This window comes from Chiroxiphia lanceolata, chromosome 21, assembly GCF_009829145.1.
Source record: "Chiroxiphia lanceolata isolate bChiLan1 chromosome 21, bChiLan1.pri, whole genome shotgun sequence".
Classification (NCBI taxonomy): domain Eukaryota; kingdom Metazoa; phylum Chordata; class Aves; order Passeriformes; family Pipridae; genus Chiroxiphia; species Chiroxiphia lanceolata.
Window position 1 is genome coordinate 4,751,202 of NC_045657.1, and position 19,154 is coordinate 4,770,355.

At 46.6% G+C, this 19,154-nt stretch overlaps 1 protein-coding gene across 8 annotated transcripts in view; it reads right to left on the bottom strand.

The window, feature by feature from the left end:
• Positions 1-377: 377 nt before the first annotated feature.
• Positions 378-19,154, bottom strand: part of PRRC2B (proline rich coiled-coil 2B) — a 45,514-nt gene continuing 26,737 nt past the window's right edge. For 4 of the 8 annotated variants that reach the window (XM_032708071.1, XM_032708068.1, XM_032708066.1 and 1 more), the window contains exons 16-32: positions 16,662-18,719; positions 16,325-16,524; positions 15,626-15,771; positions 15,027-15,168; positions 14,332-14,414; positions 13,432-13,623; positions 13,097-13,291; positions 12,573-12,659; positions 12,105-12,209; positions 11,327-11,519; positions 10,129-10,226; positions 9,363-9,490; positions 8,503-8,740; positions 6,921-7,097; positions 6,165-6,256; positions 5,494-5,614; positions 1,092-5,124 (exon numbers count right to left, since the gene is read on the bottom strand). In XM_032708071.1, coding sequence (XP_032563962.1) covers positions 4,984-5,124; positions 5,494-5,614; positions 6,165-6,256; positions 6,921-7,097; positions 8,503-8,740; positions 9,363-9,490; positions 10,129-10,226; positions 11,327-11,519; positions 12,105-12,209; positions 12,573-12,659; positions 13,097-13,291; positions 13,432-13,623; positions 14,332-14,414; positions 15,027-15,168; positions 15,626-15,771; positions 16,325-16,524; positions 16,662-18,719 — 4,396 coding nt within the window. In that variant the 3' untranslated portion in view covers positions 1,092-4,983. Of the gene's footprint in view, positions 5,125-5,493; positions 5,615-6,164; positions 6,257-6,920; positions 7,098-8,502; positions 8,741-9,362; positions 9,491-10,128; positions 10,227-11,326; positions 11,520-12,104; positions 12,210-12,572; positions 12,660-13,096; positions 13,292-13,431; positions 13,624-14,331; positions 14,415-15,026; positions 15,169-15,625; positions 15,772-16,324; positions 16,525-16,661; positions 18,720-19,154 lie in introns of all 8 variants that reach the window. The other 4 variants (XM_032708067.1, XM_032708074.1, XM_032708070.1 and 1 more) reach the window with 4 other exon arrangements.

Below are 19,154 nucleotides of genomic sequence, written 5' to 3' on the forward strand. Positions count from 1 at the left end.
CAAGGGAAGACCCGTATGGGTTGCCATGGCAACACCCCGCGTATGGTGGCCCGGCCCAGGGCCCGCCCTGGCGGGGTCCCAAGAGCCGTGACTGCCCCCTCCCTGCACTGGGACACCAGTGCTGTGGCCACCTCCATTCATTCAAGCTAAAAACCCCCAAGTATCTAAACAGAATCAATTAGGTTGGAATTGAGGCCAACGTATGACCCAACACCACCTTGTCAACTAGACCGGAGCACTCAGTGCCACGTCCGGGTGTTCCTTAAACACCCTCAGCGAGGGTGGTTCCACCCTGTCCCTGAGCAGCCCATCCCACTGTCCAATCACCCCTTCTGTGAAGAAATTCTAACGAAAACAATGAGACAAGGGACTGGGGATTTTTTTGAGAAAAGCATAACCTGCTTTATTTTTTTTAATTTTTTTTTTTATTTAAATAAGGAGAATTCTTTCATATGGAAAGAGCTAATACAATCACATATTTGAAAGGAGAAACAATAGGTACTGAAACGAGGAGAAGGGCAATAAAGAGTGTGCCGCAACTGGCCTGGTGATTCCGTGATTCGAATTCCGGTCCGAGTAAAAGTTTCCAAAAAATATAAACAGGTTGCACGTTACACAATTATCCATCGTCTGCCCTTTCAAATATCTGGTCTACATGAAAAGACAAAGAGAGGAAAGGCCAAAAAAAATTTACTATACAGGTCATGAGGTTAAAAGCTTTAAGGAGGACAATATCCCCTTGAGAAACAACAAATGCAATTTATACAGAACCAGAGGGAGGATTCCAGCTAAGGACAACGCCTCGAGACATGCTAAAGGGTGAGCGCCTCACTGCTGCAGCTGTGATTCCTGGGGGGACAGTCAAGGACATCTGGAGCAGCCAGGACAAGCTATTAAACCCAAGGGAGTGTTTGTGGCCACTGGGAAAAACCTGTTGGTCTTTGGACTAAAACAACAAAAACCAGCCGGACTCTGCTGCCTCTCCAGTTACATCGCTTCAGCAAAACACACCTGCTCTGCCCATGGGCCACAACTAAGCACCTCCTGTAAATTAATTCTTATTCCCAAATGCAACTCTCTTATGAGTAAACTGGGCTGCTGAGTCAAATATAACCCGTGGTACAAAGAATTAATCTGTGCTTAACCAGGGAGGGTTAACAAAAAGCAACAGAGGGAGATCCTGACATGCAGGGGTCTGGCTGCAAAGTGAACGGAGGAGCCAGGTGAGACACAGCAAAACTGCTCAGCTCATTTTTAAACCTATAAATACACAGGAACCACAGGGCAGCTCGAAGCTTTGCAGCATTCCTGCAAGGAAGGTCTTGATGGAGTGAGTGCCTCTGCGTGAGCACAACACGCACAGGGAGGGCAACGGGCAGCAAACACAACCAGAGGTGCTGACACTGCACAGCTGGCATAGCCAGGAGCAAGTGATGGGACATCAACAGCAAGACCGGTGTCACTGGTGACTGTGCTGCTTCCACTCGTCATTTAAAAATAAACTGGAGTGCCTTTTTTTTTCCCCTGCCTCCCCCCACAACTTCAATATTTGTTATTGAATTAAGAGCCAACAGCAGCTGAGGTGTTGGTGAGGTGAGGAGAGCAGCACTGAGTGCAGCTGCTGGCCACGAATCACTGAGGGAAAGAGTGGATCACACACGTGCTTCAGACCTTCTGCTGGACACGCAGCAGCAAAGTCAGCCTCTGAATATTTCTGCTTCGCCCACTGTTGCTGAGAAGGTGGATTCCACCTCTCCCTCCCACTGCACCCTGCACCTTCCCTAGCACAAGGAGCCTGCAATTTGGTAGCTGATTTCCAGTCAAAAAGCAACTCACAAAGGAATAAATCAGGGCCCAAACCCTTAAGCAGAAGGACCCTCTGCAACTGCATCAACACATTTCTGTGCATCTCCACTCTCCTCCTCCCCAAGCCGGATTTGTATCAGCGTACCAGCACCCTTGGCATTTCTGTTCCTTGAGAATCAGAGGCTTTTCCTTTTGACTCCAGAGCACCACAAACTGCACTAACCTTGGACTAGCTTTAAACAAACAAACGAAAATATATATGCCAGAGAAGGATATTGCACCGTAGAAATTTGGGCTCTAAAACTGCTTTCCATCACACAAAACTCCACTAAAGTGAGAGAGAGTCTTGCTAACTGCAGCTGACAGTCACGCAAAGGTGAGGAATGGAATGAAGCTCACATGCATTTCTTGGCCTTTCCTGCACAGAATAATTCAGACATAATATATAAATAGAGCAGTGAAACAATTACTTTTTCACCTAGACCTACAACATCAAATACGTATAAATAAATTCTAGTGTTTTATTCTGTTGGGGGGAAGGAATGGAGGGGTTAAAAGAGAAACAAGGGTGACCTTTTCCAACAGGAAGTATTGTAGTTCTGATGGCATTTACACCAGAGGGACTGCAGTAACTTGGATCTAGCAGTAACCCAGTTTCTCCCAACGTGTCTGACCACTCCAAAGTCATACAGGTGGGAGGAAAGAGGTTAGTGTCTTTGTAAAGCTGAAGTAGTGTGTCTAGGGCAGGGAAGAGATGAGAAGAAGGGGGCTCAGGTAAGTCTCTTTAGCCATTACAGTTAGATTCTGGGCTGATATTAGCTAGGGCCAGCTGGGCAGAAGGATAATTAAAAAAACCCACAGACAATTCTGTTGTTCATGATATTTCAAGGGAGAAAATAGAAAGGAGGGTGGGATGACTTACTGGTGGTGCAATCTTTGGAAAACATTGGGAGCAGGACTAGCAGATGAGGATGCAGGTTTGGGATATGTCTGAAGGTCGGGGGAATATTTGTCGCTAAATCTCAAACCCTGTACTTTAAGGAGGATGCTAGAGAGATGCTGGCACACTCTGCTCTGAAATTAAAAAACCATAAAACCTAAGAAAAAAGAGCTTTTATTTTTTTCTTAAAGTACCATCCTATCCCTTTCCCTTCGGGTTCTCTGCCATGATCAATGGGGACACCTGTGAAGAGGGGACATTACTATGTCTAAGTTAGTTTAGGTTTCTAAGCTCTTTAAAGCTACTGTATAAAAATCATATTTATGCCTAGCTTAAAACTTCAAATGCATCCTTAGAAAGTTACAAAGGATCTTTTCCAGAAAAGGGGGGGGGGGGGGAGAGGAAAGCAAATGAAGAAACAAGAACAACCTTTCAGATCCCTTCCCAAATACATTCTTTGTTCAAAATATCTTCTTTGGAACCACCACCAAATGACTTTCTGCCACCCAGCAGAGGCCAATGCACAGCCCATGAGCAAGCGATCACCTCCAAAAATGGTTCTGTCCCTCACTTTAGAGTGACCAGCCTACTTTACATTTTGAAAAAGCTAAAACAACACAAACCAAGTTAGCTGAAAGTAGTTTTTACTTAACACTACCGTCAGGTGAAGGACTCCAAGCCCTTTCAGGGACTTGTTAAGTCTATCCTAAAAGATCTACGTACACACATGCCACACACACACACACACACATACACACAAATGAAAACCAAACAGCCAGAGAAATAAAACCCAACCTCTCCCACTGGGATCTTCCTTTTGCAGATCATCAAATACTGGAGAGGAGTGGTGAGGTGACAATGCTGTACACACACTATATGCATCAGGAGTAAAGAACCCTTTGCTGTTCACCCGGGGAAGGAGCAGAAGGATGATTCCAAACTGCCTCTGTAACCAAGTACTTCCAACACAAAAAAGGAGGTTCCAAATGTGCTGAAATGGCTGCCTTGCAGAGGGGCTCTCTTACCAACGTGCTTCTAGGCAAATTTTACAGAAAGCCATGAGTGAGAGGAACGGAAAGCAAGACTCGGGGAAAAGGGAGAAGAGCAAAGCTTAGGAGAACAGCCCCGAGGGATGAACACACTATAGAACAAGTCGCAGGAGACACGAAGAATTCGAGCATCACAACTACAAAAAGTAGTCCATACAGACCCGTTGGCTTTAGCCAACTCTTCTGACCCATGTGCTATGAGAATTTTTTTTTCTTTAACAAATGTTATATTTCGTAAATCTATGACTTACATTTTGGTGTGTGTGTTTGGCAGTCACTAAAAAAAAATCCCAAACCCACAAAAAGGGAAAACCAAACACCTAGATCCAGATGAACTTGCAACAGAAATTTGGTGGTTTGTTTGGTTTTTTTCCTTAAAATGAAAATGCCACATTTTGTTGTGTACAAGACACCCCAAAACTACATTGAAGTGGTGCAAGTTTCAGGACTGATGCATTGATCTACTATATGCCTTTAGTACACATTTACTCCTAATGCAAGCACTGCTTCTAGCTTAAAACAAAAATACCGAAAAATTAACAAATGCCATAACTGTCCTCTTTTTTTAATCAAATAGTCAAAGGCTAAATCATCTGGGGAAATACACCCAAACAAACTCAAACTCTCAACGTAGCACAGAACCATATACAAAACTAAGCAGAGTTTTGTCAGAACATCATTTTAGCTGAAGGGAATTCTTTTCTGAAAGGAATGAGGAAAGCAGAAAGAAGGGGGGGGAATGAGAGAACATATAAAAGTTCTGCTATAAACAAAGATACAGCTTTTTTGTAAAAACCTCAGCTGCCTTTAAAATGAAAAACCTCAAACTAACCCCTCTCCCCCAGTTGCCACTCTGCTGAGACAGAAGTAGGGAAGGAGAAGGATGGGCTTTGCCAAGTGAGCAATCACAGCTACCTGTGGATGGGGCATGGGGAGGGGGAAATAAAAAAAAAAAATGGCTAAAGCCACTTAAAAGTCACATGATTGGTTTGTTTTAAAGCAAGCAGGTCAATGTCGTATCCACTGTTTCAAACTGCTTTGTTGGGAGAGGGGTTTGAATGATGTCGCTGTAGTCAGTCAGTGTGGGGTGGGGATAGATCTGGTGAGATTTTCAGGAGATCCAGTGGGGTCCAGTCTAAGCTGCAGGGCCTCTCAGGCAGCAGGACCAGCTGGGCATCAGAGGTGCTCCTAGGCCTTGCTCTCCTCCACTTTGACTGCCTGAGGTTTGATCGCTCCTGTGCGCACTGGCTTCATCTGGCTTGAGGAGGCTGTTTCTTGCAGCTTCACTGCTCCCAGACTGGCTTTGTTATCATCCACCCGCTGCTTTGCCTTTTGACACACAAAACCAAAGCATTAGCTAGGACAGACACATCTAGGCAGGCAGACCATCGTTCATGCATCAAATCTGCTCCTAAAACACCTCACATTTAAGAGTCTTAAAGTATCTCACATGTTTGGCAATGCAAATAACCCATAAAAACTCCACAGTAGAGTAGGTAATCCTCTCATCTTTCCTGACTTTCAAATCACACAGCATTACTCCAGGACTCTACTCACCTACCCCCCTCTCCCTGTGGGTAAAATAACAGCTCCCACATCGAGCTTCAGCACACAGGCCTTGCTGCCTCTCCTCTGCAGCCCAAGGCAGTGCAGGAGAGTAGACACTTTTTGGTTGCACAGAGAACTCCAGCACCCTACCTGCTGTACGTAGTGTCCTTGCACAGAGCCCATGCTCACTGCTGGTCCCGACGGCTTCCCGCTTGGGCTGGCAGAGCTAGGCCTGGAAATCGAAGAGTCGACAACATTCATGGAGTAAATTCTACAATGGAATGAGAACCTTATTCATGTGTGAAAGAAAAAAAAGACAGCAGAAAGCAGCAGTAGACAGGGCACGGGTCTGTGCTGTGCAAATCACTGAGCTCCACATTCTAAAAGGCAACACAAGGCTTGGGTAGGAGAAAAAAAAATGAAGTAACTGCATGTACCAAAAGCCTCCACGACCTGAAGGTCTGGTATGTCTAGACATGAGCACCCCTATCTTGAGGACCATGCTAGAAATCAAAAAAAATTTGTTCAATGACCCTCAAATTTTCCACCTTCACAAGAATACATAAAAGCACCAATTCCAATCTGTCTTTGAGACTCAGTGAACAAGTACCTTTATGCACTTCCCACACTGGCCCAAACCCAAAATGGAAGTCATGATCATGCATTTTGCTACACGTATTTGGACTGCAGTAAGCACACTCCACACCTGAAAACCCAAGTGGATCTTGTACAGAGATGATACATAAACCACATCCCTGCAAAGGGAGACGCTGTTTCTCCCCCATCCTGACTACAGAGCCCAAGTGGTGTAAACATCTCACCTGTAGGTATGTGGTGATGGTACAGACCCTCCAGAGGACATACTCTGTTTACCATCGGAGAAATGAAACCCTTTCATTTCCATCTGGGAGGACTACAGAGGAAAATGAGCGAGAGAGAGTATCATCTTTGCTTTCATAAGTCACTTGTTACTTCAGATAAACACTTAAGCCAAATCTTTGCCCTTCTCCCCATTGTGCCCATTAAAAGAAATATTTTTCAGGTGAAGAAAGTGAGGCTGGTAAGTGAAATAATCTGTTTGTATTAAACCACCAAGCCAGCAGCACAAGCAAATACAGAACCTGGAAGTTAATTACTATGCTCTCTCTCCCCTATAATAGACAAACTTATGATACGAATCCATCAAACCAGACATGACATTAATATACCTACTCAAATGGACAAGCTTCACAACAGAGTGAAATATCTGGGCAGTATTCCAACTGTGTCTGGAGCTCACCACCCCTCAAGCACTCTGGGGAAACCTGTGTAAACATGTAATAAAACTGGAGACTCCAAACCGGATCAAGGTAGGATGTGGCTCCCTGGAAACAGAATGGTGACCAGCAGCAAAACCTGAAAACTGCTGGCCTGCACGCTGGAGATGTGGGGTAAAGGGTTCCTTCAGTTTAACACCAATCCTTGGCTTGGATGTTCAAGGATCCCAAACAAGCTGTTCTCCCCCTTAACAAGGAGCAAAACTTCAACACAGAAGGGGTTACTGAATGCCCCGATGAGCACCAGGAGTTAATCCTTACCTCCCTGCTGGCAGCAAGGACAGAAGGCTGGGATCCAGGAGGCAGGATTCTTCGGGGAGCTCCCACAGGCAGGTTTTGCCCCTGAGGAAGCTGGATGGACTGTGGTAGAAGCAGGGGCTGCTGGCCAGAGCCGTAGCGGGGCAGAGGGAGCTGAGAGCCAGGCACAGGCATTGTCAGCTGTGTGACAAGGACACGCAGTTACCTTAATGGCAGCAACAGTCTTGTGTCTGACACACTGCCTCCCAACACCCTGAAAGCACAGCACTGCTAAAGGAAGCTCCCAAGCAGTGCAGTCTGGCACAGAATAAATACAAATCACCAAAAGAGGGACTTTCACACTGAAATGGATGTTCTGGCAGTGCTGCCAACACCCTTATCAGCTGGGCTTTTAACATGCCATTAAGTTAACATAACTGCATTTGGATACAGGGCTTTCCTCCTTGCCTAGAGCCCAGTTTCCCAGTCCTCCTCGTGGTCACTGCACAGGTGTATCTTCCCTTGCTACGATGGCAGTGTCAGACAGCTCAGGTCACGCATTTTGTTTGCACCTTTACTGCCCAAACCAGAAAGTCTCCTATACTTTCACACCAAAACAGTCACTAGGGTTCAGTCCCCAAAAAGTGACAGGGAGCTCAGCTCTATGTTCTGCAGTGAGCTTCAAACCAATGATGGTAGCAATTAAGAGTAATTAAAAAAAATAATGTAGCTCAGGACTGTCTCCCGTTCCCTGTGATTTTCTCACAGTTGCTGGATTTGGGACTTTCTAAGACAACATTCTGAAATAAATAAATATATCAATCAAAGGCTGGCAAAAGAGATCAAGTTACTCGCTTATGATTGATCGGCCATTTCTTCAAATATTTAGTTTGCCAGTATTCTCTGTATTTTCCTCACCTAAGTTACTTTCAGGATTAACTCTTTACGTCAGTCACAACATAAAAATCCCTCTGAAACAAAAAATAAACCTTAACATGTTGCACAAAACAAACGTTAAGATGAGTTTAATAAAAGAATCAAACTTCTCCAGAATTCGCAGCACATGTCCACAAACACAGTTAAGCTCACAGTAGGATTCAATGTCTTTATGTGAACCATGCTTTAGAAAAACTTTTTCACACATTGAAATTCTTGTTAAGTTTCTGCCAAACAGATCAGCAGAAGCTGTAAATAAGACTTGGATAAGAAATGAACTGAGAAGACGGATGAGCCTTTAAAACAAGTTCCTAGTTACTCTGGAAGCTGAGTTAAACATGGAGATGACTGGGATTTGGCTTTCAGAAGAGGTACTTTTAGGACAACTGCTATGCAGGCAGCACTGCAAGGTTTGACTCCCGACTTACAAAATCACATCTCAGCAGGGACAGACAAGGCATTAGCAGGAATCTCATTAAATAAGGTGCTGCATGTCTGAAACAATGGTTCACAGAACAGGGTGTCTCAGGGAAATCTTCTGCCTCTTTGCAAAGAGTTCAGCTCACACAGACACATGAATCAGGACAAACACCACTTCAACCCATTCTCAGAGACAAGTGGCTGTGAAAAAGCCTGGACAAGAGAGTGGCTGGCCAGCCCTGCTCCTAACCTGGGTGAGCTGAGAGTCCATCATCTGGGAGGCTCCCATACCAGCCTGGTTTATCTGCCCTTCATAAACCAGTGTCTGGCTTCCGTTCATGGGCTGATAGGGGGACCCAGACTGGGTTTTCACCACTTCCAAGGGCTGCATGCCTGGGAAGGCAGAGTAGGGAGGCTTCAGAGCAGTGCCTCCTGTCAGGACCATGGTGCTGGGCTGAGACAGACTGGGGTGCATATACACCTGAGACCTGCAGAAGAGAAACACGCTCAAGTCATTATGCAGAAAACTTTTGGAGACTATACAAACACACCCTGTCAAAACAAATCTGGCCTGCCATCAGTTCTCAGACTACTAAACTGACAGCTTAGAAATAAGCTGCGATACCACTTTCCATTTTAGTTACAAGAGTTTTTTATTTCCACTTTTAAGCCTTTACAACCATGTCCTCGTGTTGCAGGAATATTCAACAGAACAACATTGTGTAGTATCCAAAATTTATGTTTCAATATCCTGCACAACAACCTCTGGAGTGGTAGTTAAAGGAGGATTCAGGTTACCAGAAGTCTGCAGCAGTTTTGCAAAGCAGAAAAAACATCAGGAATTAAAGATTCCAAAATTCTTAGCAAAAAAAAAAAATAATTTTTTTTTTTTTAAACCTCAGTGTTTAGGTTTTTGAGGCACTGAAGGACTAATTCTGATACTTCACTCTCATGCTCATGCTCTCCCCTATTAACACTGCCCAGGTGAAAGGAAACATCACTCCAACTAACAGGAAAGAAAAGGTGAGTGTGGAATATCTGATCAATGCACACAGACATCAGGAACATAAGAGAGCAAGCCACAAGGAAATGAAAACTGAAAGCAGTTACCTGAAGGGCTGTATGGAGCTGTACATCTCCTGGGACTGGGAAACAGGCAGACCACCCCTCAGCCCAAGCTGAGCTTGGGCCTGTAAGGATGTGTGGAGGGAAATGGGAATCTGCTGAGCAGCAGCAGCCTGCAGAAGAAATTAGTATGACTAAGGTAAAAGAGGAGCCAGAAACTGTCCCAGGCTGTTAAAAATCCATCAGTTTTCTCCATGAGTCAATCTGCCTGAAAATTACCTACCCTGTGCCTTTACCCAGCCCCTGCATCATTCCACACAACTGCAGCACTCTGCCAGGGAAAACACTGCAGAGGCTCCAAGAGGTTGATGCCTGAAGGAGGCATTTGATGGACATACGAGGGAACCAACATGCTCCACACACAAGATGGGCACTGACAATCCCAGCTCTCACCTGCCTGCACTCTTACCTTGAAGGGGGCTCTCCCAACACTATCAACACCCTATTTACTAGTGAAATGACTCATCAGTATTGACTGGCTGTGGAATCTACTGAAAATCACTTCACCTCACACAGATGCCTCAGTTAAACCCAGTCCAAGGGCACTGGTACAAAAGGGGGAAAACTCCTCAACTCCCTCCCTTCAGTTTCCCTAACTCTGACATGCACTGGGAAATAGCATTCAAGGAACCTAAAGGGAGCCACATCCAAGCTCCTCTGGGCTATGATACAGATAAATTACTCCTAATTTCTTAAATGCCACCCTGAAGACTCCCTGAGAAACCATCTGCAAGCTGTGTTGCTCCCTTACCTGTTGGTAGCTTTGCTGCTGAGGTATCGTCTGAGGGACCAGGCGGGGCTGACTTGCAAACACGTGGCCATCCAGATACAGGGGTGGAATATGGTTACCTGAACATCAGAGAAGGCAGGCTGTAAATTCAAGGTACAGGGAAGATACAGGCACACTCTAGAAACGTGGAAGTCAAGACTATTTCCAAGCTCTCAGCAAGTCAATACATAGTACCCAGGTTTCCCACCTCCACAAAAGAGTCAGACACTAACAGTTCAGGAATTGGTGAACTACACTCCAAACTGTTCCTAAATGCCAGAAACCTGCTCTGCAATCACCTCATCTTTGCAGCTGGGAGGGACAGAAAGAGCATATATGGTGTTTGAGACCTTCACACAACAGATCTAAAAGCTGTGTTCACCCCAAGGGTGGCACCAGTTAGTAACTGCTGTGCCACTCCTGTGGTTCTCTGCAGATCTGAACCATGGGATTTAGAACCAAGATTAGAGTGGGTGAGGAAGGAAGCCACCTGACTTGGAACAATCTGTTTTCCCAATGGAAGCTAATAACAAAGTCACTACACATTCCACTCTATTCTTGAATTGAGACATGAGAAAGTCAGTGCACACATGAGAAGCCCTTTGGGACCCAGGAGTCAGAAATTCCAAGTACATTTGCTCTTCCCAGATGCTCTCCCTAATTATACACACTATCTAACATGATTGAGTTTAACCTTTTCCTCTAACTCAAGAACAGCAACACCCTCCCACCTCCTAGAGTTCTGTGAACTCTTAGCAATTTGTTATTACATATGAAGAGCAGGAGGTGCTCAGAACCTGTGACTTCAATGGCAAAAGAAGCAGAGGAATGGCTGATACTGATATTAGGACTGTTGGAAGTCTCTCAGCCATAGGTCTCTTCCCTTCTATTCTACTGAGGGGTAAGGATAAGAAAGATCTACTGAGACATCAGAGAAACTTGCCACTACACAGGATAAGTTGTCCTTGTGCTAAGTTTGCACCAGTCACACTCAACATTCTTCAACGTGGGGAGACAGTTCCTCTTTCTGTCTTGGCTGAATTGTTAAGAACCCATTTAACACCAGCTAGTTAGTTACTTTACATGGAAGCTCTTCTGTGTTCTCATTTACTAGAATCAGAGGGTGATTCCCAGATACCACCCCAACAATGCAAATGCTGCTGCTGCAGTTTGCAGGTACCTGGAATAGATGCAGAAGGTGCTACGGATGCCACAGGCATGGGAGGCATAGAAACTCCACCAAAAGAACTGTAGCTGACGCCGTTGGAAGCTCCAACACTGGAAGGAGGCTGGATGCCTGAGCCTGCACCTCCTGGGGAGTTCTGTTCTGGTAAACTAGGAGAGTTTTCCCAAGCTTTACGAGCAGACTCCATCTACGGAAATGAAGGACAATAACTACAGACAGTTCAAATGGGGAGGACAATACCAAAGCCTAGAGTTGCTCCTGTGACTTATGAGCTCAAATTCATTGTTGTCTAGTCACAGTAGAAAGCTGGCAGGTCTCAGGTCAAGGGACAAGCATCCTTCACAAACACTCAAACCCCTTGGTACTTGCTGAGCTTTTGGGGTTTGGGATGGTAGAGTTTTGTGTTCTGGTTTATTTGGTTTTTTGTTGTTGCTGTTGTTTGTACATTTGGGTGGAGTTTGTTTGTTTTTTTGTTTCCCCCTCTTTAAACCATCAGTCACCCAGGATCACTGACCAGCCATCCTACCCAGCTACTGGAATAATAGGAAAGCTCTGTTACACTTGTTCTACAATTAGCAAGGACTTCAGCATCCAGGACTTGAAAGAGAGGGCCTTGCACTCACATCAAATAGCAGATATGCACAACTTTTACAGGAGCTAATTAAAGGTTTATCAATACTTAACAGAACACTCTGGGAAAGACCTCTCCACCCTCACTGCTCTGCCCACAGAGATCCACACCTAGGCCAAGCATACATGCCAGTTTGCTTACCTTAAGAGTAAGGTCTGCAGTGGGGAAGGACATGGGGTTCAGGCCGATGCAGCGCTGGAGGTGATGATCCCTTCGCAGGATGGGAATGGACTGCGTTAACCCTGCCTGGGGGGAGAGTTGTGCAGGGTGAATATTTGTAAACTCTTAGGACAATGTCATGAGCCACCAAGGCTGGCAGAGCCTCAGCTGGCAGCTCCTGTAACTACACCTCAAAGGATTCAATCCCCAGCGCTACTGCAGGAGTCAAGTAACACATTCAACTGTGATCCATTTTGCTCTCAGAATAAATGAAGGTTTGGTTCTGTGCAAGGACACCCCTCTATGCTGAATTATACCAGCTTCCACTTAAACATCAGTTTGATCCAGTAACTTTCATTTGCAGAAATACATGTGCTCCCTTTGAAAGCAACTGAGGCTTAAATAAAGAGTATCTCCAATGAATCAATGCCAAAAAGAAGAAATACTTACATTACTGGCCAAGGCATCCTGCAATTTGGTGACAGGGTTAGCTGCAGTGCCAGAGGCAGAACCAGGTGGCAAGCTGAAGTCAGAGTCCTGAAAAAGCAAAACACACAAAATTCAAATCCAGGTCCATGGGCCCACCCATCCACTTCTCATGGTTAATGACTCTATCTTGAATCATGACACTACAAACTAAAGATTGTCTTCCAGTAAAGCCTTGCTGGAAGAGAACAGAACACACTTCTCAGCACTCAGCAGCAGGCAACCCCCAGAGGCACATGGAGGCTCAGATGGCCATAATTTTTCCCCTCACCTCTGTTACCACACCAGCTGGTCTTTGGGACAGTATTTTCAAGTGGATACTACATGTTTCCCAAGACACCTTGAGTACCTGGTTTGTATCAGCAATGAAGTTCTAAGGCAAATCTACAGCTGGATGCTTCCTCTAAATAATTCTTCTGCCTCAAACCATCTGTCATGTCTCAACAAGCTCAAATCACCAAGAAGATAAAATTAAATTCAATCCTCACTTTAGGATTCACTCCAAATTCAATGGGTGGCACAGGAAGTACAGAATCCACGTGAATTTCCACCCCATTAACAGGGGGAATATTCCCTTCCAGCCGTTCCGTTCCCTCCGAACCCTTTCTGTTTTTCAGGGAGCGCTCGTTGCCGATTGGTCCAGGCTTGTGTTCCTTGTTCTGTCCTGAGCCTTGATCTGAATCCTTAACAGGAAAGCAGAGAGGCTGAGACACAAAGACCGAATAACCCGATCTCAAGCCTTAAAAAATGCTATCAAGGACAACATAACCACTTCACAAGGTCTCTCGCTCTGCGCTCTGGCTTGGCTGCAAATCCAGATTACCTTTTTATCAGATTGCTTCTGCACTTGCTCCTTCTGGCAGTCAGGCTTTGGGTCCACCAGGCCAGCCCCATTCATCTCCTCTGGTTTGAGGGTGCCATATGGAGAGCTGCGCTGAGAGGAGGTCGCGGAGGATTCCCGAGACTCCGCGCTCAAGTCAATGCCACTATCCCCCTGGCTGCCTTTAAATCCCTGCTATGCAAAGCACGAGATGTGTTAAAGCCCCGGACACCGACCCAGCTCCACAAAGGAGAAAAAATATCCCAGAAAACAGCAAGATCACGTTCCCCTTTCAAATCACGCTCTTGGTGAACTGCAAGGGAGTTGGGCCTGACCTGCAGCACCCCTTGGCCGCTGCTTCAGCTCTACACAGCCCTGAGACAGTGAACCAATGCAACAAACAGGCCATGGCTTCAGAGTAAGGAAAAAGTGTCACACACAGAGACTAGGAGGACACCGCCGAACTCATTTCATGTGTGACCCACAGCAAATTTGAACTCTTGGCCTCCAGAGGTGAAGCATTCAAGAACCTCCTTCCTCTGCCCTCCCTGCGTTAAGGCTACAGCTACACACTGCTCACAGGCATGAGGCACAAACAGGACCAATGGGATTCCATCCTCCTCAACCATAGCCTGCATCCAGTGATGAGCATAACCCTGGAATAGCTCTACCACACAGTTACTCCAGATTTATACCCACATATAACACCAAGCAGCGCTTGGCCCTCGGGGTCAAGAGTTGAGCAGCATCAAGCTCAAGTTATAACTGCAAAGAGACAGTTTAAAATGGCACAAGCAGAGCTGAGAGTCACTAAGCACAGATGGAGCAATGAAACGCATAAAAGCCACCTGCATTAATACTTTATCCACACAATACCTGAAGGGCACATTAGATGCCACTTACCTCAGTGGTGCCAGACTCAGTGCCATTAAAGGTATTTACAGGCTTGCTCCAGGAATCACTGCCAGGAGACTGAACGGAAAGAGCTGGAAGAGAATGGAGGGCAGGGCTCAGCTGCTCAGAACAACTGCGAGCACACCATGTACACTGTGCATGTTACACCATTAACCTTCCATTTCTAGACATGAGAAAGGGTATTTTAACTACTTCAGAAAGCTGGTGTTGCCCAGACATCTGAGATATGATGCAGCAGAGAATACAGGGTATGGGGAGTGAGGGTAGAGAACAGGGAGATTTCTTAGGGAACGTGATGACAACAGGAGAAAGACAGGACAGACAGAAACAAGGGAGGCACCAGCTATTCAGGGCTAGAGATGAGAAAATGCAGGAAGGCAAAATAAGAAAACAGCTAAAGGAGATCCAGCCCAACTGGATAGAACATGCTGTATAGTAGAATCTGGATGTGACACAAAAAAGAAATAGATTAGGAGACTAACATGGTCAACAAAGAAGGAGGATGGCTGAACAATACAGCTTAGAACAGATGCTACTCCAGATGTCTGCTACCTCTCCTCCCACTTCCAGCATCAGATAGGAGAGGGTTGTCTCCTCTCAAGCATGGACCCCATCCTTTCTGTACACCCCAGAGGATTCCCCAGCTCTGTGAAACCCTTTGGAACAAACAGACCCAAACTTACCTGGGCTGTTGCTCTCCCAGATCTCTGTGCCCAGGCTGTTTCCAGACACTGTTACATCACTTTGCTCCAAGCACAGGCTGTTCTGCTTCTTAGCAAACCGAGGAGGAATGCGAGACTGAAGAACACGGGCCTTAGCTGGTGCCTGTGACAGGAAAGGCCCAGGTGTCAGACTGGGAGGTTCCCTCAGTCTAATAAGGCCCTGAAGAAAGCTGCCTTCAGCAGCATGCATTTTTTTTTATAGCAATAACACAGCGAGAGTGCAGAAGTCCCTCACTGCTCATGCTGCCTAAAATCCCACCAACTACAGCAAGCAGCTGGCTTAGTGAGCCAAGTTGCTCTGAATGAAGACCATTCCAGAAAACCCTCCTTAACTCCCAATTAACAATTCTGCTAGAGGCCAAGAAGAGCCAGAAATAAAACCCTCTTTTTCAGACCAACCAACCCAAGCCTAAATATGCTTCTGGGGCCTAAGACGGGATCTGTACTACTTTAGCCAACTGTGTTTTTCTGTTCATCCAAACGCTTTTTGAGGTCCTGTTTCTCTGACTGCTATCCAAACAATGCAACAGGTCCAACTTTTCCTGCTTCCCATTCCTCACCTGAGCAGCCTGTTCCTTCTTCCTGCGCTCCTCTTCCAGCAAACGACGCTGCTTTTTAGTAAGAACCTCAATGAAGCCTTCACCTGCCATAGAACCCACTTCATTCTCTTCTGCTGTGCTTGACACCCGATTATCGATGATGGTACCTGAACAAAGCATATAGGGGGAAAAACAGTGCACTTGTGTTGTGCATGTAAAGCTTTATAATTGCAGTAATTTAAAGAGCTCGCTCCAAAGAGGATCCATGCTACAAGCAAACAAGTTCAGTAAACACTGCAGCTTCAAAAACTAGCCATGATAGTGGTATTTCTCTTTTCAGAGATACTCGTTTCTTGCCTCCCTGCCATGAGCTCAGACTCAAATTCCCCCACTCTGGATGCTCTCTCAACTTCCTTCACACTACATAAACTTCAAGCCCAAAATACACTAACATCTTAGAGAGAAATATTCTCCCTAAAGCCAAACTTTCCGTAGAAGAAACATTAGAGACACACTGTCAGATCTGGTTAAAGTTTGGTTTAAAATTTAGCACCATCTTTACCTTCCATATTTTCCCTATTTAGATACACTAGAATTTACTTGTGCAAACTAATGGAAAAAAATCTGATATTCAAAATTACACTGGATTGAAGCGGTCGGCCTTGAGGTCAGCCACAATGCATTACCCCTTTAAAAAAACATACTAATGAAGACACTCACTTCCATAACTCAGTTCAAACTGTGACAAGGCCTCTCCCTTCTCAGTTGCTCTTTGTGCAGTGGATTTGGGCTCCTTCTCTGGCTTTTTACCTGGCCCCTCAGCACTCTCTGAGTTAGCATGGGAGCCCCTATCCAAGCTGTAAATGGAGTGGCTGCTCCCACCACTGGTGTTACCAAGGCCTCCTCCTTCTTCTGGAGACCTACACAGAAAGAAGGGAAAGGATTTAGTTTTGTCATTGGAACACAAGTAAAAGTGGCAAGAAGAAAACATACGGGGTGTGTATATCCACTCCTTCAATATCTGCATATCAGGTGACAGATCAGAAAGCAACTTTACCTTTTGCTCTTTATCAGGGTCCCGTTCTGCTGGCTCTCGTATCTGGAAGCTGCTCCTACACCAGTCCTGACAGACTGCTCTGCAAACCCTGCTGGCTCAGCCTTGCGGCTCTGCCTGTCCACCAGTGGCCTCTGGCTCGAGAAGCTTCTCTTTGCTAGTTCCCTCTTCTCTCCCAAGCTCCCGGTGCTGAGGCTACCTTCCAGCTGGCCTTCACTCTCTGGGACTCCATCCCGCCGCTCCCGCCGCTCGCTGAAGTCACTGCTTTCAGATGCCGTCTCCCACTCCTCGTTGGCATGGTCTGAAGAGTTCTGGTAGGACAGCTCAGGAGACCGCCTGCCCGAGATGCTGCTCTTCTCTGCGCTCAGCTTGGGTCTGCTGGGCCACTGGCTGGGCAGCAGGTTGGGGCCTCCCTCCTCGGGGTTCCACTGCCCCACCGATTCCCTCTCTTGCCTGAGGCGCCTGAAGCGTGGGGGCTTGTCTTGGCGGGGGGGGCGGCGCCTCCTGAACGGCCTGTTCTCTATGTTCTCCTGATCTGCTGAGTAATCCTCCTGGAAAAAGTGCCTTTTGTCATCCAGATGACTCTCATCAAAAACCCGGCTGGAGAAGGAATCCGTGTGTTTGTAAGAATCCTGGATGTAGTCCCTGTCAGACTGCTGCCTGCTCCCAAAAGTGTCCGACGGAGAGGTGTGGCTATACTCCTGCCACCCTGCTCCCCCACTCCTGCCTTGCCACTGGGTGGGCTCCTTACCCATGAAACCCCTTCGCCCATAGCCAGAGTTGCTCAGTCTTGGTGGCAGTGACCTCCCAAACGCTCTCGGAGCCCTCATCTTAGGATCCAGGCTACTGTGATCATCCGAGTAGATTTTGTTGGACCTCCAAGACTCTTTGAAGTCTCCCTTTTTCAGATCACTGTCCTCCCTGTCCAGCACAGAGCCTTCATTGCTGTTTTCTGAGCCCCTCTGCCGGCGACGCTTGGGGAGCTCCTCGTACTCTGACCCTTCGCTGTGCGTCTCGCTCGCGATCCGGCGCCTTGGCTTCCCTCTGGGGAAGTCCTCTGGCTGGTTGAACTCCCGGAGCCCTCGCCCTCGGCTGCTCCGCTGGTTGTTGTAGACTCCTCGGCTGCTCACAACAGTGCCTCGGCCTCTGAAAGTGAACTCTCTGAAGCCTCTCCCTCGCCCACGCCCTTGGCCTCTCCCACCAAAGGCTTGTTCCTCATCAATGAAGATCCAGTTGTTTCTTTTTGTGGGCGGGAGATCACCGGTCTCTCTGGATAGTTTGGTCTCCCAAGTTCTTTCTGGTTTCTCTTCCTCCTCCTCCTCTTCTTCTTCTTCTTGAGATTTCTCAGCCTCTCGTGCCAGGCTGGTTTGGGAAGAACCTTTATCATCCAGCAGATAACGTGTGGAGTTCAGCAAGGCTGCAGAGTCATCTGACTCATTCTCTACTTTCTGAACAGCAGCCTTCTCCTTCAGTGGGCGTGAGGTGTCCTCTCCCTCCAGTTTAACCTTCTCCACCTCCTTCTCCTTCTCTTCAACCTTGAGGGCTTTCAGGACTGGTTTTTTAATGGGGCCAGATCGCCGTGTCCTCCCCATTTGCTCCTGGTGCTGACCACCGGTGTTGCGGTTCTCGGGAGCCCACTCTGATGTCTCCTCACTGGCCTGTTTGGTATTGGCTCCTTCTTTCTTCCAGGGGTCAGCACTGAACGTCTGCTCATCCCTGGGCACTTCCTCAGCAACTTCCGCTGCAGTCTCCGCAGGTTTCTGGTGGTGGCTGATATCCCAGCCATTATACTCAGGCTTCTTCTCTGCCTGGATAAAGTCAGGCTCCAGGGGTGAACACCTCAAGTTTCCATGGCGGCTGCCAGCAGGACAGGTTTCCTGCACGGTCTCCTGATGCTGAAACAGAAGATCCTGGCCTATCCTCTGAGAAGACAGGCAGCTGTCAAAGTCTGCTTGAGCCTTCTTGTCAAAAGCATTCAAATACTCCTCCCCTCTCTCCTCAAAGAGATCTCGCTGGGTGCTCAGACTCTCTGGCCTTCCAGCAGCACAGTAACTGTCATTCCTGAGAAGGAAAACAACAAACAAATGGAAGTCAGGTAATGCAGAGCACAGCACATCTCCAAGGGCCCAGGCTGGGTACAAGAGATAGAAATAAATGAATAAAGTGAGGTTTATTTTAAATGAGTCTATAAATCCCAGAATGCTGGGCAGATCTGCTGTGGCCCCAGGCTGTACTGCCTGGTTTGTCAAATCAAGGCATGATAAAGAAAGCAATTCTCCATCTTTTAAAGATGGGCAGCAAACTTACAAAATGAAGGAAGATTCAGCCTCCAACATATGTGGAGACCTGAGAATATGGAATTTGTTTTAGAAAGCAAAAAGAACTAGGAGACCAACTAAAAAGTATCAGAATCTTTTAGTTGTTTTCTGTACCCTCCCATGCAGGTGACAAGTGCCTCTCCCTTACTGAACAGGCTCCAAGCTGGTCAGCCTTGAC